Source organism: Ochlerotatus camptorhynchus, unplaced genomic scaffold, assembly GCF_037179485.1.
Source record: "Ochlerotatus camptorhynchus isolate MF236.1 unplaced genomic scaffold, CSIRO-AGI_Acam_v1.1 ptg000137l, whole genome shotgun sequence".
NCBI lineage: Eukaryota > Metazoa > Arthropoda > Insecta > Diptera > Culicidae > Ochlerotatus > Ochlerotatus camptorhynchus.
Genome location: NW_027040627.1, coordinates 465,722 through 488,955, shown reverse-complemented (window position 1 = coordinate 488,955; position 23,234 = coordinate 465,722). Strand labels below are relative to the sequence as shown.

General features: G+C 37.8%; 1 protein-coding gene across 2 annotated transcripts in view; it reads left to right on the top strand.

Annotated features, from left to right (window-relative positions):
* The window catches only part of LOC135700496 (sex determination protein fruitless-like), a 790,809-nt gene extending 767,783 nt beyond the window's left edge, over positions 1–23,026 (top strand). For both annotated transcript variants that reach the window (XM_065221037.1, XM_065221038.1), the window contains one exon: positions 22,304–23,026. In XM_065221037.1, the coding sequence (XP_065077109.1) occupies positions 22,304–22,695 (392 nt within the window). In that variant the 3' untranslated portion in view covers positions 22,696–23,026. The remainder of the gene's footprint in view (positions 1–22,303) is intronic.
* Positions 23,027–23,234: the final 208 nt, after the last annotated feature.

Below are 23,234 nucleotides of genomic sequence, written 5' to 3'. Positions count from 1 at the left end.
TTAAGGGAATTTTCGATGGAGTGAAAGTATATTACGAAGTGCGCCATGATTCGTGCGCAGATTGACGTTTGCTTATAAGATTTTACTAAAGGAGTAAAGAGTTAACCGGTGGAAACTAACGATATTAAATTGGCTCACTACTTGACTAGCCTATTGGTCACAAGCAAATCTATTAGCGTACCCCATTCTTGTCGAAATTCTAGTACACGCTACACAATGTACTACACAATGTTTGTTTTGATTTGCTATGAAAGTTCGACAGATAAAATGAGGGGTTCATGGATTTTCCTATGTTTCGAGGGGTGCATCGATTAGATTGGGACCAGAGCTGAGCCAAAAAGTTGAGCACGTTTCTTTGGAACCCACTTAAGTTACCTCTATGGTTATACCATAGAGGTAACTCTAAGACCACTGGGTCCCGAAGAAAGTCATTATTATTTTTGGCTCACTCAGTACCAGAACAACGGTCCCAAGCAGTCCCAAGCTATTTCACTCACCCCTGCATGTTCTGCATGAATCCACACACCCCTGATGTTATCTGTCAAACTTTCATAGCGAATCAAAACAAACATAGTGTAGTAATAGAATTTCAACTAGAATAGGGTACGTTAATCGTTTGCTTGGGACCAATAGGCTACTAAAGTGGTGAGCCAATTTAAAATCGTTAGTTTCGTATTGATTGTTGGTTATACCCCGTACAGACTATGGCTTATATCATGTAATATAGGCTGTCTTGCAGTGAACACTCATACATCTAGTTTTCACTGAAAATCCTAAGTATGAATGCTCATTGCCAGACAGCCTTTATTACAAAATATAAGCCATAGTCTGTACGTGGAAACGTGCTCTACTGTTTGGTTCAGCTCTGGTACTATCTTCGGTCTCAAGCTAATCGATGCACCCCTCGAAACATAGGAAAATCCACAAACCCCTCAATTTATCTGTCAAACTTTCATAGCGAATCAAAAGAAACATAGTGTAGTACTAGAGTGTCAACTAGAATGGGGTACGCTTATAGATGTACTTGGGACCAATAGGCTAGTCAAGTAGTGAGCCAATTTAAAATCGTTAGTTTCCACCGGTTAGTATTACGGAGTCGCCGTCAACGTCAATGGATTAAAAGCATGGCTGATTTTTGCAACAGCTGTTGCTAGTAAAAGTAGCAAGTGAAAAGATACGGCGATTTATTTTGTATGCAGAAAACCATAAAATGACCTTTTTCTGAAAAATATACTGGAATCAATTCTTTACGCAACACCCCAACCAAATATTTTTGTGGAAAAATGTTCGAATCTCCATACGTACAATCTCCATAGGAAGATGGTGTCATACTGTCAGTAGTGGTGAGATCAAATATGACAGCATACAGTGTTCCATTGGTGGTTAATAGCCGACGGCAATTGAGTGCCAAAGAGGCGACACCCACACCTGGAACCTATCGAACCCATCAACACATGGACCGGGAGCAACCAGAGATTTTATCGCTTCTGAAAAATGCCAAGCCCCTCGGCTGTTGAAAACAATGATAATCAACATTTTTTTCAGAATATTAGCATGAAGTTTAACTATTTATCTTCTTTTATTTAAAAAGAAAAGAAAAATCTAGTGATAGTAAACGACATTATCTGGTTGAATGAAATTAATGATTAATTAATCATATAAAACATCATTTGGAGTTAATTTTTTTCAAAAACCACGATAAAAGTAGCCAATATTTGTAAGATTCTCAGAAATAGCAATTTTTCAAAAATCGTTAAGAGAAAGCCAGCTTTGGCTTGACATGTACCACCTACGTGCAACTTGCTGAATGCGATGCGATGCCAGCTTTAGCTTGTCAAAGTGGTCAATTTTTTCAAACGATCTGCATCTCAAATTTATGTCATTTCATTTTAGCTCCCAACTCCGTCCGCCTTCATAAAAAAAGATGATCGAAGCGACAAAAGGAGACATGATGAATAATCTAAAATTCATTACACGGCTGTTGAATACCGTATATCAGTCTTAAACCACCGACAAACCGACATGAATGACCATAGCAAAAACAATAACATTTCTGACCAAAGCGCACTACTGACATCTGGCTCCATGTTAGCGGAAAATATTTAGCTAAGCCATGAACCTGCATGCAAAAGTTATGAATTGGTTCGTGTCTGATCTATTCTGGACAAATTATTTTTATCTAGATCAAAAAATCGTATGGTTTTGACAGTTCGGATCACTGCACATTTAAATCGGCCGTTTACGATTTTCGGACATAAGTCAGAATTAAGTGTCATGTCGGCATGCTTGGCATGCACAGTTGTACACACCAACTGCTCATTTGTTAATAACTTTTCACTCAGTTGTTGACATTTGTTTTTTTTTTTAAGTAATTGATATATTAGGATCATAGTTTACTATAGATATGCAAAGAGCAGGTAAATCTTAACATTTGAATCAACACCAATGAATGTATGCACTTAAAGTCCGAGATGTGCAGCGAGCATTTCTCACTTCATTTTTACAACGCATAAACAAATACAGTTTATTACTAGAATTAAAATCTACCTTTTTTCACGTATCTAGAACAAGCTTAAACTCTATTCTATCTACTGCTTCAAAAAGCACTATGTTTCGTCAACTGTGTGCAAAGTTATTAGCAAATGAGCAGTTCGTGACCAAAACTGTGTATGCCAGGCATGCATGTCGGTTTGTCGGTGCTTATACTTCACAAAGGGCCCTTATCGTGTTATTAACGGGCTTGATGGTTACGCCGATTGATGCACTCGGATGCGGTGCTGTAAAGTCTCAAAATCAATTGAACATATTTGATGAAAATGAGAAAAACAGCTATCCGCTATAAAAAGGATCTCCTTCGAATGGGTGAAATCAGTTTGCTTAGTCATTTAACGAAGGCATGGCATCGACAAACCGACATGAATGACCATAGCAAAAACAACAAATTTTCTTACCAAAGCACACTACTGACATCTGGCTCCTTGTTCGCGGGAAATATTTAGCTAAGCCATGAACGAGCGTTCATAAGTTATGATTTGGTTCGTGTCTGATCTATTCTGGACAAATTATTTTGATCTAGATAAAAAAATCGTATGTTTTTGACAGTTTGGATCACTGCATATTTAAATCGACCGTTTACGATTTTCGGGCACAAGTCAGAATTAAGTGTCATGTCGGTTTGTCGGTGGGCATGGATCATTCTCATTTTAGAAACGCTTGATATCATTCAATTGACATTCCAGCGAAAAATCTAAGTCAACCCGACACCAATCTGACTTCTCCCAACCCGATATTGACCAGAAATTAACCCGACGGAAACCTAAATTTGACTCGATGTCAGCCCCACATTGGATCGACGTCGACCATAAAATTACCTGGCATTTATCCGGGTCGACATGTCTGTTCAGGACCACTTTTCTGGGAATTGTCCATACTCCACTGCCGTATATCAGTTGATAGTGAGTGACTCAATTGACAGTGACGATGAGGTACGTTTGAGAAAGCGGCTCTTCAAATGATGGGCATGAGACAATTCATTGAACAGAATTGAACAGCACTCTGCTTGGACGTACATTCTGACTCAAATTTCAGTTCCATTTTAACGTTTCCGCTAAAATCACTCTACTGAGTAACAATCTGCTCGGATTTGCGTTGCATTTTCTCAAATTCGAACAGATTTCAGTCTTTGAGAAGCGAATTCTACGGCCATATGGTGGAATTGTGTCAAGTTGCTTGAATGGATTAACGTAAGCTGTCAGTTTTAATCTTACAATTACTGACAGCATGGCGTCATGAGCAAAAAGTTTTTCAAAAAATTTAAGTATGGAGATTTGAACATTATTTCCAGAAATATACTTTTTAGAAGTGAAAACAGACAAATATTTGTTCGTAAAAATCATTTTTTTTTTTGATTTTCTGCAAGCAAAATAAAATTCCATAACTGTTTTAAACTAGCTACATCTGATGCGAACATCAACCATGCTTTTATACTATTCAGTAACGTGAACTCCCTATTAATTTGAACGACACTTCGTGCATATCAATGGGGTTCATTTTTAATTTGAACTTCTAGTAACCCTAAGAGCAACACAAAAGTGTGCTTCTGGTTGCTTTGTTTTCACTTTTGTTTTGATTCTGCGTTTCGTTTCGGATCATTCCGTTTCACTTTACTCTATCCCATCTGCTAAATGACGTTTGAGTCATTTTCAGTTTGCACGACGTGCTGATTAACGGGGTTCAAATTAAAAAGTGTTCATATTAAAAACGGTCAGATTACCGGGGGTTCACGAGGGTATAGTAAAAAAAAGGCTAGATGGGCGTTCAAAAACCAAAAATTAATAAATTTAACAATTTTCGGAAAAGTGCGGTTTATTATCAATGTTTAATGATTTTCTAATTATTGTTAGAACGGTGATGAGAAACCACACTTTTCGAAAATTCTTCAACGCATGACGATTGTAGCGGGGTTGTTTGCTTAGAACATGTCCTACAAAAATAGTCATAAACAAAAAGTTTGGGTTTTCCGTAGTATTCCGTAAAAAGTTCAAATGTCATCAGTTCTCGACCAACTGAGTTCAAATTATGTGCGAATGATCAGGACGCAATTCGGAACCGTTAGAGCACTGTGGAGCGAAAATTTAAGTATCATTCAGAACCAAAAATTCACAATGCATCACCAAAGTCTACAACCTGTCTCTCGTATATTTCCGTTTCGGCATTGTGTACACTCAAGCCCCTGTTCCACCCTGGTAAAGGGGGCGGATATATTATTACAACAACTTAAACATGTTATCGGTAGCGAACCCACCTAGAACGTTAGAATTGAGCCCCTCCGTTGTCCCAGATCCCCGTAGAGAGGATTTCTGTAGTGTACTAGTCCCATATCAGTTTATTGAACTTCCCAACTATATTCATAACCACAAAAAAAAAACACTAGTGAGATTATAGACTGTAGACCTTAAGGTAAACCGAGCAGAGCTTACAATGTCTATTGCTAATATTCCATGCAATAATGAGATCGTTTCATTTTTCGTTATCCGGGAGGTCCGAAGCGATCCTGTCCGGGTCTTTAAGTTTGACAAACATCATAGAGTTCGTAGAACCGGGCGGAGTGACAAACCCACATCGAAACCCAATGATTTGCGCCATAATCTAACCAACCACACATCTAACCCCGGCGATGCGAGTGTTAACACGTAGTGAATTTAAAAACCCCTTCCCCATCAACGTTCTGCTGCTAGCCCAGTACACATAAATATAACCAGTGCATTGTGAATTTACTACTCCCCCCAAACACTCCTCCTTCTGCTAACCTATTGTAATACAGAGGAAAAAAAAACGAAAACTAGTTGAGCTTCCAGCAAATACCTAGACATGCCTGAATCTTCGTTTGAGTTTCCTTCAGCAATTTGGTCAAATTTTGCTTTGAGCATAAATGTTGAAAAACAAGCAATGTAACCAGCCACTATAAAAGCTACAACAGGGTCATCAGCGTGAGAGCAACCGAGGTCATACGAGAAATCGAATACACAAACATTAACCTGTTTGTTCTTTTTAGTAGAAGTTTAAAAACAAACAACTATTGTAGCATGTTATAAGTAATAATACAAAAAGTGGTACAAGCTGACGAATGTTGATTCGCTGGCAACTCAGTAGGCTTGCCTGAACTGTCATCAAAATTTAACGAAAGATAGAGCACAAAGCGTAGGTGAATTTGAGTTGTTTTGGAATGCTATTCACTATATACATAATATAACGAAACCATAGAGGTCAACTTTGCTCAATGAATGATGATGTGAAGGAATAACTCAAAACTTAACCTTAGCTGACTTTGTTTGTTCGGTACGGTATTGATTGTTTCGACTTTGTTTGCAAGTAAACGGTGTCACAGTTTTTTGAAACGAAATATACACACTGGTTGAAACACGGTTTAAGCAAAAACGGAAAAGTTCAATAAATCCAACCACCTTATTTCCGGCAAACTAACGGTCATTGTAAAACACGGGCATATTAATTAATTAATTGAGTCAAATGATGCAACAAATACAAGTGTAACATGTAGGGAGCCTAATTGTAATAATTTATTCATTATTTATAAACTAAAGCAAGTAATTCAATCCTAGAATAATTAATGAAGGTTATTTTGTTTCATTTAGAGAAAAAAAAAAAATTTTCGCTAAAAGTTAGCTGTTTACTTTTGAGGAGAAAACAATACGAAAACGGAAGAAAAAGTTAAAAAAAAAAGTTATGAACTTCAGTTTAGTAGCTGGACAACAGACGCGGAAATCGTAAAGGTAAAATATTTATATTTATAACAATGGAAAACAAAAACTATGGAAAAGCAAATATTTATAAAAATAGAAAAAAATATTTACTAAAATCGAACTGCGGTTCAGAGGAAAAAAAATCAAAGAAAAAACGAAACTTGGCGTAACAGAAAGCGTTTGTAAATAAAAACTCAATGGATCAACTATGCGAAGAGTCATGCAAGCATAGATATGAAATACATTCTACTGCCGTAAGGAAAACACGACAACAACTAAAAAAACAGTGAAACCATTCCTTCGTTTGCTAACCACAATATACATATAACTATATCGAAACGGAACAAAACCAGTCATGAAATGGCCAGCTAAGACAAGAAAAGAAGGCATTTATACAACTACATACTCAAAATAGACAACAACAAAAACACACACACACACATACAACTCACTCACTCAACATTCAAGTCGGCAAGGCTTCAACTTGTATGTAAAGAATAGATATGTAAAGGCATTGCAACCTGATTATTTTTACTAACAACGTGCAATATGATATAATTACCATTTTTAGCTTAGTTTTTAGACGAAAGAAAAAAAAAGAAAAGCGTTAGTGTTGTGTTGTATAATTATTTGTTAAGTTTGCTTAAGTTTGTTTTAGGTTGTTTGAAAATAGAAACACACCCACACACACACACACACACTTACAAATACAACGCCCCTAGTTTCCTTAACTTATTTGACAACAACTTTGTGTGAATACTACCTCATTTAAACGGCTGTCACAACAACGTGCTATTGTAAATAGTTGTATTCCTATTAGGTTTACCGTATTATTGTTTTTCTGTTTCGTTTTTTTTTTATTTATCTCTTTCCGTTCGTCACCGATCTACTTCCTTGAGTTAAGGCAGTTATAAGGTAAATCACTTCGTCACTGAGCTGCATTAGAGAGTTCAAGCAATTTACTTTCAAGCACAAAACAAAAAACAAATAAGCCATCTCAGCCCAGTCCCACAAGAGAGAGAGTCTGAGGGCAGTAAAATGTATTTCATTAAAAACCATCCAAATACACACTTAACAATTAAGAACAGAGCAGATAACCAGCAAAAATAAAGGGGAAAAAGAATCACTCACGCAGAAATCAGACTTGTAAAAGCACTAGAAACAGCCAACAACAGTGAATGCAAAACGGAAAGTAAATCCGATGACCTTTAGGTGTTTTGATAGGAAAGGGAAGAAGCAGGAGACTGTAGGTGATAGGGCGAAACAGCAATGGTTCCAGGTATGGCGCTTCCATTGGAACATTGACGGCCTGCCTGCCTGCCTGAAGGGGGGCAGTGTAGATGTTGATTTTTACGGGATTGACAGGGGAATTCGAGCAGTTTTGAAAATTATGTTTTCCGACTGACTGTATAGATCATTGCACGATGACGTCATCATCGCAGATTTGACAGTTCAAAGAAAATTAGCATGATTGAAATATTACAGCCTGAGGACATCCAAAAGTGAGATTTTACAAAATAGCTTCGATCACAATCCGAGAATCGACGACGAAAAATTTCGTTACAGATTGTAACATCTCGTTAACTCCCTGAACTGACAAAGAAGTGAGGTTAATCGTTTCGTTCAAAAAAAAAAATTGAATATTACATCGAGAATAGTTCAATAATTACTCAAGTTATGATCTATACAGATTTTGCGAACAAATTTACATCCACCGATGTTTTGCATCAGATTTTTGCAATTAAATCAATATTTGATACATCGGCATCAATTACGTCCGACCAGAGCACACCTTTTTTGTTGTGTATAGCATATGGTACGAAGAAGCTTCTTCTGGACGTAAATCTGGACGTAAATAGGATGCTTATGTTTCAAGTTTTCAGTGAAAATGTGGACAAGAGAAAAATCCTCCTCCGGATCTGCCCGGATATTTTAAATAAAGCTTCTACCAAATAATGGAATCGTACAGGAATAGGCGTACTTTGGTTCAGTTTACTAGAGTTCATAAACTTAATCAGTGCTGAAATATGCCATTAACGTTGAAAGATTTCTCGCAATGTTGACAAACAAATAAACCATCATCATGATCTTATCCATTTTTTGATTTCGCATTCGATCAGTTTCGAACTTTATATTTCACGGGCTTCCTTACACGTAGAATCTGACGCAAATTTCAGTACCTTTCACTGATTTCGTTTAAGCTACAGCTACTCATCGATTGAGTTAAAATCTTTTTGAATTTTAGAAACTGCCACTCATATTCGAGCAAAATTTGGTCCAACATAAGTAACATTTACTCTAATTCGAGCAGATTTTTACACAGTCTATTGTGGACCATACACGATTGCTTTTATTGACAATAATCGTATTGTCAATACATTCAATATTGACGTCAATACATCGGTATTGACAATATTTCTGTATTCACATCATCATTATTAATGTCAATAATTCGCCTTCGCGTCAATATATTGATACGTGTGGGGTTTGCTTATGAGTAACCGTCAGTTTTGGTGAAGCTGAGTGTGTTCAGATTTGGGACGGTATTCAAATTTGGGCCAGATATCAAGGCCGTGCACAACATCAAAGCATCTTAACTGCAGGCACAAGTGCTCTTTCTTTCACTAGGTTCGCTAGTGTTTGCCAATGCAAATGCTTTCTGGATATGGAGATCCATTTCTACTCCGTACATGAGTGCATGATTGTTGGACAAATGGTATGAAGAAGCATCTTCTTCGCCAGATAATTGGTAGACCTATTGCCATTCTTTGGTCAACAGTTGGTCCAGTGGAAAACGAAGGATCTAGAAAATGTGAACCAGAAAAGTCAGTCTGCAGAATTGGAAGGATGTTTTGTATTCAAAGACCACATTTACATTGTCACTGGAGGAATTTAGAACCCAACAGGAACCTTTGTCATAATCTCATTGATTGTTTCGTTCAAATTGTGATAAAATCTAGTGTTCAGAATCATAAGGGCCTAGCTGCGATGGTCGATTGTATTCATCGATTTTCTCTTTGCATTACTACAGTTCAGTGAAGCAATTTTCCGAAATTATCGCAATACAATGCAGTGAAAGGTTGTATTAGCTAGAAAATAATGTCCATTCAGACGAGTTATTGAAAAAGAGAAAATTGATGAAGAGAATCGATCATCGCAGATTCAGAACGCAAATTTTCATGCGGTTCAAAACCTTTAAATCTGAAAAAAAAATCCATGGATATCTTTCGGCTAACTTATCCCATTTTTATATGATTTCAAAAGATCCTAATCTGATTAGATCGACTTTCTCTTTCGTTAATATCTCCGCTGCAAAAACATTCCCTGTTGAATTTAACGTTCTGAGCGCTAGATAAGAACTTCTTTTAGCAAATTGTGTAACGAAAATAGCACAAAATGTGTCTGCATAGCCGTGTTTATCACAAGAGATAGTCGATTAAGAGAATCGATCAAAGCAGATAGGACCTTTTGTAAAATTCATATTAATAGATTTCATTAGAAATTATGCCAGCATAGCATGCAAATGATTTGACATTCCCTGATGATTACCGAACAGGCAGCGAATTTTTCATGTGAGAAACCTGTGATCAAGATTGATTTCTCGGAATATCGTTCCAAAAATATTCAGAGTGTGTACCGCAGAACCCCGCTAGTTTGAATAGCTAAAATGGGAATTACACGGCGCTCATTTAGAATTTGTTTAACTGGTACCCCTACACAGGTGCGTAAAGGTGTGTAGGGGTACCAGTTGAGCAAATTATAAATGAGCGTCGTTTCAATTCCATTTTAGCTATTCAAACTAACGGGTTTCTACGGTAACCTAAACTCTAAAGAGCTACGCACAAAGCATCACGATCGGATACATTGCGGCAAATCTGACAATTCGACAATAGATTTAGCTGTCACTTTACCGCAACGGATCAGATCCGGCGGCTCTTAAGCGTAACAACCTTAAGGTAACAACTTAACTTAAGGTAACAAAGTATGAAAATTACATTTGCGATCGTCATGGTCAAACTGCTCTAATAGAGTTGTGCTTTATTTAAAACGCCACATGAAAGGTAAGTAAGATATATCATCCTTCCCGATCGGTTGCTTCTTTTCTGCTGCAAAATTAACCACTTCATTCGAGCAGTTAAAATGACGTTTAAGTGGTAGAAACTTTGAGATTTTTTTTCTAGAACAACGAGAAAAGTAGCGTGCGTTTCATAAAAAATAGAAATTAGTTGGTCCAGTTTTGTGAAATCGCTGGTAGAAAGTTATGCCAAAACTGCTTGACAAAGTGGTCAATTATTTGTAATGATAACTACGAGAATTGAGCCTGAACTTTTCGATTTCTTATGCTATTTTGAACTGATCAAATTATGTGATCGATAGATCTATCATCAACCAGATAGTTTTAGTCATAAATAAAACCCCCATTTCTCGAAGTTCTAGAAAAAACACTCATATTATTGCTCTATGATCAAGTTCGAGTGGTAGGAAACGTCATTTGAAACTGCTCGAATGATATGATCCATTGGCCATTTGAATTCCAAGAAAGTAACACGGAAGTTGATGGAGAACTGATCTCCAACCGATCTCGGTTGGGTGTACATTTCTTGAAATGTACAGCTCTTGATCTCAGCGTTGTTTCTAAAAGTCACTCTTTTAAGCAGTTTCAGAGTGACTTTCTACCATCGATAAGAAATTAAGTGTTTGTGAACCACTCAAATTATGACTGCTTTTGTGGATGATACAGCAGAAGACAAAATCCAAACACGATTTTACTCCGATGGCAGTAAACTGCTCGAATCAACCGGAGATTTAATCCACGAGCGAGCATACTGAGCTTGAGTGGCTCTTGATCACTGTAGTCACTCTTCTCGACTAATCAGTTCAATGTTAAAAGAACAGTTGAGCTACAAGCACTATGAAGCTTTCCTTTAGATATCTTCATGCTATATAATGTAGAATATTCAAATGGATCTTATCGTTCGAGCAGTTTAAAATGACGTTTACCACTCGTTGCCGTGGGAACGTCGTCTCAAAACTGCTCGAAAATGTCATTGTCACTCCCGATCATAAGCTTAAGAACACCCCCAAAAAACATGACAAATTTGTTATGTTCATATCTCTGTCATGTTACGTTCAATTTTCGGTCTCTTTAGATCATTTGAAAGGTATTGAATGGAACTTTTTTCGTAGGTAAATTGTTCAATATAATTTTCAAATTTTGTGTGCTTAAAGTTCACCCAAAGCTACAATATTTTTCAAAATTTACTCTGAAGAATCGTGACTGATTTTCTCAGAATTGGGATGGCCAAATTTTGTAATAAAAGTAGTAGTAGAACACTTATGCTATACCATTCATACCAGTCAAATAACCTTTGGAGATCGAAAATTGAACGTAAAATGAGAGATCATTGAACTAAACATATTTGCATGGTTTTTGGGGGTGTCCTTAAACTTATGATCGGTAGTGTAGACATAGCCAATCCATCGAAATTCAGTTTCATCTTACGAGGGCTACGTAACTTGATAAAATTAACATAAAATTGAACCAGATTTTCTCATATGTGGATATGATTAAACTTTAGTCAAAAATTTTCCCGATTCTCTTTAAAATATTCCCACATTTGTGATCACCTATTTTATACCTTGTACAGACATACAAAGTTCACTGTTGTACTACCGTTGTACTGCTTTAAGCTAGTACCACAAATTGTACATTTTGAGGTACTAGATTAAAGGAGTACAACGGTACTAATTTGTATGTCTGTCTGTGGTATTACCGTCTACACGCAAAACAACTGGCTTGAACATCAATTGCTTTGGTGACAGTCAGATGTAGTTGGACAACCACCTTGAAATAGTAGTTATGAATCCGAAAATGATTGGAGATTCTACGTTTCAGATCGATTATTGAAAGCTATGAAAGCTATCTCTATAACAAAAGTGGACAATATTTGCGCATCTTCTGGTAGTAACCGTTCTGCAGATAGATCATGATTTGAATTCTATCCGATAGGGATTAGTGCATACTATTGGATGCATCACGGCGTGTGTTAAGCTGTTTACTATTTTCCTCGGGTACTAACCTCAAAATGAATGGAATTTGATATGTGAAAATGAGCTTGACAGCGGTTTGTTATGTATTATCTTCGTATTTTCACTACCAAACTCTCACACACCAATACAACTGAAGGTAATAAACTCTATGCTGGAAAAATAAATGCTTGACTAACACCACAGAACAGAAGTGGAACATCGGTTCCAAAAGTGGCTCCATATTAATTTTGTGGACACTAGTGCACCTAGCGGTAGAAGGGAACCTTTGCCCGCAGTTTATATGGGCAGCATGCTTTGATGGTATGAGTGCCCATAGAAAATCCATGTGAAACGCATCCACAAGCATCGCCTGGTGAACAAAACTGTTCTCCCACTTTTTGATACACTGATTCTTTCACACTTCCACTTCTGTTCTGTGCTAGCACGTTGTCAAAAAAGCTAGCAATAGCTAATTCCGGAGAATTTCGAGATTAGGGTGTAATTGCTTTTGTAAACAGACACTTCATTAGACGATTTCGCGCGAATTAACTACTTCATTCGAGCAGATAAAATGACGTTTACTACCACTCGAACTTTGAAATGAAACATTATTTAGAGATTTTTTCTTCCAGAACCTCGAGAAAAGTAGCCCACATTTGTGCGTTTCACAAAAAATAGAAATTAGTTGGCCCAGTTTTGGAAAATTGCTGGTAGAAAGTCACGCCAAAACTGCTTGACAAAGTGGTCAATTAAAGCTCAATATCAAAAACTAACAACACAAACATGTAGATGAATGGTTCCTCTATATTTTGGTATAGTTTGTGAACAATTCGACAGTGAGCATTCATAAGGGCGTATACGCGATGATCGATTCTCTTCATCGAATTTCTCTTTGCATTGCTACAGCTAAGCGAAACAATTTTCTATAATTTGTTCAATGCAGAGTGGTAACAAGTTGTATTAGCTATCAAAAGCAATAGCAAACGTACCGAGAAACGTTAAATCTAGCGAGTTATTAACAAAAGAGAAAATCGATGAAGAGAATCGATCATCGCGTATTGGCCCTTATGCATGCTCACTGTCGAATTGTTCTTTTATTCGCGAGAAATCAGCGATTGACATGTTTGTTTACAAAAACAATTACGCCCAAATCTCAAAGTTCTCCGGAATTGCAACATCGGTTTATTAATCATATCATTCGAGTAGTTTTAACTGACGATTCCTTAAACTCGAACTTTACCATTTTACCATACAATAAAAATGGAGGATTTATTTAGGTTTTTCCTAAAGAACTGAAATGTAATACATCATTTTATTAAAATCTCTGATGACAGACCGTCATAAACCTTCTCGGTTGAGTGATGGCAGAGTGAGTAAGTGGCTGAGTCAGAAACCTTCTCGGTAACTTGTGTTAGTGCTAGTGTTACGACATCATAAAGCTCGACAGACTCATGACTGTCAGCGTGAAAGTTATGGATGCACTAACGGCAGTCCCGTCCCCGAGTGTATGCTTGTTGAAAATTCTCAAAGATCAGTAAACGATAATATAAGGATTTTCAAAGAATTCTTGTATCGAAAAACAGATTTTTGCGTATATCAATGGAGGAACTGCGAAAAATCATCGAATGAACCCTAATAATTTCAGGTTACTGTAAATGAGAGTATTATGAAATATTTACGGCAAAATCCTTAACCACTCCAAAATTATTTTGAAAACTTCTTTTGAATCGTTACAATGATAAATTAGTAACGATTCAAAGCAATTAAAAATGACGTTTCCACCATTTGAACATTACCATGGAGCAGTAATCAATCACTTAGATTTTGGACGTCCTTCAAAAAGAGATTTTAAGATAATAAGGCAATAAATATCTGATTTTTTAAGCCTTATTTAAGTTGAACACTCTTTTATCGAAATTCTAGAAGAAATAATATCATATTATTGCTCCACGGTAAAGTTCGTGAGGTAGAAGTGGATTCTTGAGTTCCTAACTAACAGTATTAACACTTGCCTTAAAATTCAGGACTTATTTTCATAAAATGTCTGGTACACACTAAGATTTGATTTTCATCTCAGTCATTTTCTGCCGACATCAAATTTCACAAATTTACTGAGATCTTAGTAAAATTTGTTTTCTGGGTGTTATTACCGAGATTCGGCAATCAAAAGTAACTGCTGGAATTATGCGATCCATTCACGGCCTCTGACTCAAGATCCGCTTTCGCCAAAATCGTGGTTACTCATAGACTTATAGAGGCTCTGAACCATTTGGCGGATTTTTTTAAACTTTAGGTTAAAATTTGACAGCTGGAACGTTATCGATTAACCCTGCTATCCGAGGATGGCTATTTCTGACTGTAAAGAAGTTAGATTTTGACAACTTTGGCTGAGTTCTGCTCGAAAATCGGTCCATCGTTAACACAGCTATTTTCGAACTAACTGCTCGATTTTGGGTAAATCTCACTTTGTCAAATATGAGTGACCTTCACTCAAAATAAATCAACGGAACTCAAATTTTAGTCAGCTTCGTCCTATTTTAACGTCATTGACGGCCGTCAAAACTGAGTGACAACATGAATATTACAAACAAGAGTGCTTACTTGTATTTACACATGATGTAATAAAATAGGTTATGACAATGCCTAAGCCGGCGCCGCTGGTGTAGTGGTAAGCGTGACTGCTTTCTAACACCCCAATGGGTCTGGGTTCAATCCCAGCTGAGGCATAAAAATCTCTGGTCACGTCTTCCTTCGGAAGGGAAGTAAAGCACATTCAGCACATTCGATTGCCGTTAATGGATGGCAATCGATGTCCGTCGGTGATTGGCACTAGATTGCGGAACAGAGACCGACGTTAAATAAAGGAAAAGAAGAAGAAGAAGAAGAAGAAGAAGAAGAAGAAGACAATGCCTAAAATTTACATCAATTCAGGCATAACATTTGATAACGGCACAAAAGCATTTGTAAACAAACTTTCTAATGCCCTTTACACGGGAACCGAAGTACGCCCGCGCAAACCAACAACATCATCGGATAGGTGCAACTATCACCTTCCCGAAAGGAGTATTGGTTTGCGTGGGCGTACTTTGGTTCGGGTGTAAAGGGCCTTAGAAAGTTTGTTTACAAATGCTTTTGTGCCGTTATCAAATGTTATGCCTGAATTGACGATGAACTGATCGAAAGTGATCGGTTTTTGACACATCCGCTTCACGATTTCGATGCGACGAAAGGGAGATGAAGTATTGAAAGCTGCTCGCTTTTGACAGAAAAGGGAGGCTATCTGTTTTTTCGCCACGCGCCTTCATCGATTGAGTGTGTGACGTTGATGAGCCTTGAAACTCGTATGGATTGCGAATTGAATTTCAGATTAACTTTTCCCCATAATCCTGGAGAAATTTCAAAACGAAATTAAGATGAAACCTTTAAGAACCAGCTGTTAAATGAGTTCTATATTCAAACCGCAAGCCTGCCCACCAGCTCAAACTTCAACTTATCTCAAACAGCAGCCACGTAATTTCCCATGCTCCCCGTTTTACCACACGGGTAACAATTAAATTATATCTGCAAAATCTCCTCACATACACCCGATGTCGACAACTATAACAACTGCCAACACGAGCGCAATCAAAGCAAGAGAAAGAATCATCGTCGCAATGAACTTTTTTTATTTGGTTGTCTCTCGGCTAAGCACCACACAAAATTGTTAAACGAAGCGAAAGCGAGAAAAGAACTCACGTTCCTCAGCAGTGGTGTCCTGCTCTCTTCAGCGATTGCCAGAAGAAGAAAAAAAAAGCGACAAAACAAAACAATTAAGTCCCCGAGAAAATCCGCAAAGCTCAATCATAGCCGGGCAGCCAAGCAAAACCCGGATCGCACGGCTAGCCAGAAGAAAACGATAATTATTGAAGCGGGGCGGAGAAGTCGGAAAAGTTTTTATAACCTCAAACTTCCCGCTGGGAAACTATTGCTCATCCACTTGTCAGTGCTGCCGATGACAATAGTCCTTGCGGCTTGCGGCGGCACCGGAATCGAATTAGTATTCCAAAGTTGTAATTGTGCATTGGGTCGGAAATCAACTGTTAAAAGTCGTTTGAATTTTAATTGAAATGGATTACCCCCCGTCTCATCATCAATGGAACCAATGGAAGCCAACCGGAAAGAATAGAAGAAGAAGTAGAAGAAGATAGGGAGTTTAACCAAAATTTTCTTCCAGTAACTGCATATTATCCAACAACATTTTTAAGCAAAAACATTATGTGATACTATTGAATTAACAATGTTTTTTTTTTTGAGTTTTAAATCTAAACAGAAGGCACACTGATTCGGTTTGAAAGGTCTTAGAGAGAAATGCGAGGTTCAATGCAAATCGTGAAACATCACCTTGCGTAGGTCAAATGTGCGAAAAATGAGGATGGGAGATAAGATGGTGCTAAAAGGAACGATTGAAAGTTTGATTTGTAAATTTCTGTGTGTTAAAATTGAAAACTAGTTTGAATTAAAAAAAAAGAAGGTAAAACAAAGAAGTGACATTGTGCAAGCGGAAAAGGTGTCGTGTGAGTAGCAAGTGTCGCAAGATTTGAAGCTGTGAGTGTACTAAGCAAACGATGGGAAAACTGTGTAAACGTAATTTTAATAGAAGAAGTAAATAAAAACCCATTTGAGGAAACCGTACGTGCAATATTGACTAGTTATGATTATTTATAATGGAGGTAACAAGCACATACAAGCAGAATTAGGGACAAAATACTTGGCTGAGAGCCATGCTGGTCTACTCGTTCTACAACACGGTAGGCAACTAAATGAATGAGCAGAACATCATTTATGTTACCTTTTCAATGTTTTCCTTCCAAAAAATAAAAGGGCAGTAATTGATGATGAATGTCAAAAAAAAAAAAAAATGAAAACAAACCATGTGAAAACCATTACATACTAATGAACCCAGTAAGTGAAGCAGAAGCTGCTGAACCAGAATAAGAAACAGCAACAGAGGTTTAACTAAAAGAAAATTTGCAAAAAATAAAGTAATGTTTTCTTAGTCGCTGTATTTTTACAAAGTTTATTGAATAAATTAATTGCTATTTCTTTGATATTAATCAATACTTACCTGACCTTACATTTAATTGAAATTAATGTTATCGATTTAAGGTGATTATATTGAAATTGATGATTATTTTTAATAATCATTACTAAAATTATTTATATTACAATTAACGATGGAAAAGTATATTTTTTATTTCTATAGTTTGACAAATGTCGATGAAAAATTAATAAACATAGACAAAGCATCTACAAAAAAAAAATCAAATGTATTTTGACCTATCTGATTCCGAATTTCAGGATTCCTTCCGCCAGAAAATTTCCGTTCGTCAACAGAAGTTTTGAATACGATTGCCAATCCAAGTAGCCAGCGCGTTTTAATATTGTATATAAACAAGCGCCCAGGGAAAACACAAATACAGTTGAAGCAACGCTACCGGAAGCGAGTAAACAAGCAAACAAACAAACAAACGGGGGGAAAAAGTATACCATTATGATGTGTTTATTTAAATTTAATCATCTTACGGATTGTTCCGTTCGGACACGTCACGCTTCGGCGGCGGCACCGGACGGGGAAAAGGCAGAGCAGTCAGAGAGTGGTTCAATTATTTACGTCGCGATCGAACCACCAGACGACGAAATCCGGCGGATCTTTTGTCCTCATCGAAGCGAAAGTATGAGTGCGTGAGTGTGTTTGCGTGTGTTCATCGTTGTTCCCAAATAGGTGTGCGTGTATGCGCGTATCGATGCCGTTAATTGTTTTCGATAGTGATTCGCTACTTTTGTTTGTTTTGTATTTTTTTTTTACTGTTTCCAACGCCATCTATAATAACTGTCGGATAAATTGTAGATCTTTGGAAAATTAATGCGACTTCACGAATATTTTCGATTGCCCGTTGTGAAATTAAAGTTCAAAACAACCACAAAACCCATCTAATTTTTCCATTTAAATTCGCGTATGGCTCTGCTGAACCCTCTTATTAAAGAGCGAATGGGAGTTGGAAATCTGTTGTAATATCCATATGAAAAGAAAACTCATTTGCATATGCTTGGTCTGTTGAGAGTATGGCAAAACTGATTTCGATATGCATTTTATGCACCAGCATTGGGGGCATCCTTCCGGAAACGGTTGACCCCCTCCCCCGAATCCAAAAAAAAAAACAGCACTTGTCCACTATAGTGCACGATTGTGCCAAATGTACAAGACCGGCGTGAAAACGAGAGAAATAATTTTATTATTTTTATTCAATTATTGACAATTGTATTCTCGAGAGAGGGAGCCAACGAACGGCACAGAATATGGTAGAGAACATGCTGCTGGGAGGAAAGTTTGTTTCCCCAGGAACCGGCACTTCATTTGGGGCCAATTGCAAATCTGTGCGCTGTCTTTTTACGTAAAAGACATTATGTGAAGTATTGATTGTTATGAAAATCTGAGTGTTCAATCCTTTTTACGGTAATAAACCAGTTTATTTCTTAAGTATTATTTATGGTTTTGATTTATCTCTACTTTGAGTACAGCAATAGTCGTATTTGCGCCAATATTATTCATCCTCCATTAAAACAGTATATTAAAACAGAAACAAAACTTTGCTTGGTTTGACTTTTTCTGCTTGCTCGATACTATTCATTTTGAAATTATATCAACCTCTTTCTCTATCTCTCGATGAAAATTAATACAAACTCATCAACAGTCGAGTTGAAAACAAAAACAAACGTATTCAAATCACAATTGGCGCAAAACCTACCGATCTTATTCTAAATCGAAAAGCCAGAAAAGCACGAACTTTTAAACAGTGAATTACGATTTAAAAAAAAAGCACAACGAAATTTTCCAACGTCTTCATATCTTTATATTCTCTTAATCATTCTTATCACATTTTCTCTTTTTCCTAATAAAACTTTTTAACGTTTTGCCTTTCTTTTTTCGGTTGAGAACAACGACATTAGGTTATCCAGCAAAGTATTCTTAATCTGCTAGCTACGAACAATTTTTCATTTCCTTTCAAATTTTTACCTCATCACCAACTTTCTTTCAAAGCAGAATCTTTCAGTACTTTTTACTCTAACCAGTAATTATTTATCTCACGTAATTTTTAATGCAATTCAGTAATTTTTCCGCTCGGTACTCACAATGTATAAATAAAAGTTTATCAATCTCAAAGTTTCGTTCCTTTTGGCCCTTCAGAAAAACGCTTTTCACATTAATAAGAAGAATCGCTCAAATATCAAATAACAAACGAAAAACCAAACCAAATATCGGAAAATGATCAACATTAGGATCCTTGGCTCCTCCCCCCCGTCTAACGACGACAAACTCAACAACAACAACCAAAAAAAAAAACCATCCTCAATCAACAAAAAACCAAAAACCAACCACACTGCCTTGCGTGTCTATGTGCGTGTCTCTGTCATTCTCTCCTGTTACACTTCCAGAGCTGAAGACGTACCGTATCGCGCAGATATTCGAGAAAGTGAACTCCCTGGACGAACGCAAAAGGTGTCTCCTATGCGGGAAGATAGTTTGCAACGTACGCAATCACTACTACGTGCACTTTCCCGGAAAATACGCGTGCAGTCTATGCACGGCCGTCTATACCCGCAGTGACACGCTGCTAATGCATTGCCGTTCCAAGCATCCGGAACTTAACGTGTGAAGATGGTAGCGAGACAGAGACGAACGCCTCCCTGAACGCCTATTGCCACCGCCGGTTTACGCTTGACAGAAGAAACCCAACCCCAGTAGTAGTAATAGTAGTGGACCAACCAAACGGACGACATACTGCGAAACCTCTCGGCCCGGCGGCATCCCCTATCTTGCTATCTCGTACCAACAACTTTCAAACGAAACGAAACAATCGTTGCGCCCCTCACACATTGAATTCACATCTTCCCTCCTCCAACATCAAATGTTGCCAACTTCATTCTTCGTTTTGATTTTTTCGTTAGATTTTGGTTTCGCTCATTTCCTACTTACAAAAGATTCTTGCACAGTTTATGTTTTTAACTACCAACCAATTCTATCTAAACTTGTCCTAACATTTGGTCTTGACTGTAGAAAAGTTCCAACAAAATCCAATTGAAAGCTCGTATCGAAAACCACAGTCAAGTTGAAAGGAATGCAATCAATTCGCAAAACATGCCACGGAGAAAGCGCCATCTATCTCTTATTAATGTGAACTAGCGTTTTTCTCGATCAAAAATAAAGTAGGCAACCACAAATTCAAACACGATTGGATAATTCGCGCGCACGTGGTGCACAATCGGAAAATCAAAAGCAAATCTGAAAGAAAGATGGCGCTAGACCAGTTCAGTTGCCACTCTGTATGAGTACAGTAAGTAAAAAGACGCCAACCAGTCACCATCGTCCTCAATCTCTCTAACTCTCAACCTGTAGCTGCTGCAGTCACAGCAATCGACACCCAATATGCGCCAAAGCTCATTCTACTTTTACTCTCTTTCTCACGCAACCACAAACCATTTGAGTTGATAGTTAACTCCCATTTTGATTTTCTTATTTTGTTTTTTTTTTAATTGCTCCTACCCTACCCGGGATAGCGAAAACCGTAGCATTGAATCCTAACAAGATCGTCATCTTTTGTTACCAAGCTGAAGAACAAAGTTTTTTGCTAATCTTTGACTTATCTTTCTTACTCATTCTCTCTCTCTATCTCTCTTTATGCTCTTCCTTTCGAACTAATTCTCGCTCTTTTACCTATCTTTTTAGTGAAAACGAATTTTTAGTTTGGCTAATATTTTTCTCTAGTTTCTGCTCTCCTTTCTAAAAAATTTACCAGAAAAAAAATACCAAAAAACTCACATTTTATCCAAGTATGTCAAAAAAATGTTTGTATTGAGATTGTATCGTTTACCATCTTCTCACGTATCTCTTCCCTTCCTACGTTCCCTGAAAAATAACGTATTACACATGGCGTTTACCGTAGCATCCTTTCCAAGGGTCCCAAATTTCCTGAAAAAAAACCCCTCATCAAGCATTATTTCGCTTCGTTTTAAGTTTTTAGTTCTCCCTCAATCTATAGAAACCATTCGATCCATTATAAGTCCATCAAACTGAACGAGATTTAAAAATGGCGTGGCACGTATTAGCAATCATATCCCCCTACCCCCCCTTCACACAGACACCCACACACATAAGTTTCCGAATTATTCCCCGCAAATCCCATATAATCACACCATCTCTGAACTGAAAACGTGGCGCACGCGATTGATTGTATCCTCTTTGTATCTGTATTTCACTCAATCACTCTCTCTCTCTATCTTTTTCTGTATCTGTGCAGTGCCTCACTCCAACGGGAGTGTCGCTGCGATCATTTTCATCCTACACACACGCTCATCATAAGTTTAATTTAATTTAGTTTTCTTTTTTCATTATGTTTCAATTATAATCAAACTGCGTAGTGCTAGCCCACAAAGGCTGCTAAAAAAAATCAAATTATTTCCCGTTTGTTCTAAAAAAAAAATAACCCGAACATAATGAACTTCACTAGACGAGCTAACGAATTATCGCAACGTTCAATGGAAGCTCCGAATCCGGATCACTCGCGGGACACGGAGATAAGCCTGCAATAATCAAAACCAAATTCATTACCAGTTCCGGTATTGTGGAGTAGGCAATTATGATTGAAACAAATTCGCTTGCAACTACTCTCTTCATTAGTTATTCATTTCCTTCTTTATTCGATTTTTGTGTTTCCCTGTCAATTCATTCGAATCCATCGATGCATAAAGCTAGTCGAACCAATCCTCAAACCATCTCAATCACCAATCCGCATCCTTGGACCACTCTTCTACCCCAAAACAATACTTTCTATCTGCTCTGTAACTTCATCTTCCCAAACACACACACACACACACACAAACACCATAGACACGTTCCTTTCTCTAGTAAGCTACGAGGGGCCCTACACAAGTTTCTTTGCCCAATCGGTGTGTTTTTGTTCCTCTGTTGGTTGCAGGGCCGGGGGGAGGACAGTATGAGCACCATTTGTCCCGTCACGCCAGCAGCATTCTCACGTCGTGTCTCGTAACGTCGCCCGACGGACCAGCTGGAGGTGGCGAACTGTCCCATCATCCGCACTATCCGCCGCACCATCAGATGTCCTATCACAACATGTTTACCCCCTCGCGGGAGCCGGGAACCGCCTGGCGTTGCCGTTCCTGTGGTAAGGAGGTCACAAACCGATGGCATCACTTCCATTCGCACACTCCGCAGCGATCTGTATGCCCGTACTGTCCGGCATCATACAGTAGAATAGACACGCTCCGTTCACATCTGCGGTCGAAGCACGCCGATCGGCTGAATGCACCCAAGTTTGGTACGCCAACCAATTGCAAAATGCAAATGTAAAACCTTCAGAACATCCGGATAACTACAGGGAACAAGGCGAGGCCTACTACTACTACAGATCACCGCACGACTCGATAAGAAGGATGCATGTAGACAGCAGCACCGTGTCACGCCTACTATTATCAACCTGCGAAAGCGCACTGTTCGTTGGTCCACAACACACCTACACACACACTACGTAAATGTTCGACGTCAGCTACACAAATCAAATGAAAACAAAAACAAAAACATCGTATCGTTTCAATGTCCAACCGTGGAGCCTAGCTTAACGATGCCATAAGAAATTATTATTTTCAAGTCAAGTTCCTAATTAAGGCTTTTAGTTATAAAACTAAGCGAATATCTAAGATACCCTGTGCTGTTCGGAGACCTAGCCAGAAACTGGCAAAAACCCGTTGGTTAATGTTTGATGTGTTACCAAATACCCAGAGCTGTGAGCGCGGTAAGTCATATCTGCAACCACCAAAACAGCAGATTTTTGTCAAAACAAAGCAAGAAACGTGAAATGTGACAGTGTTCAATTATAATAAATTTCATAA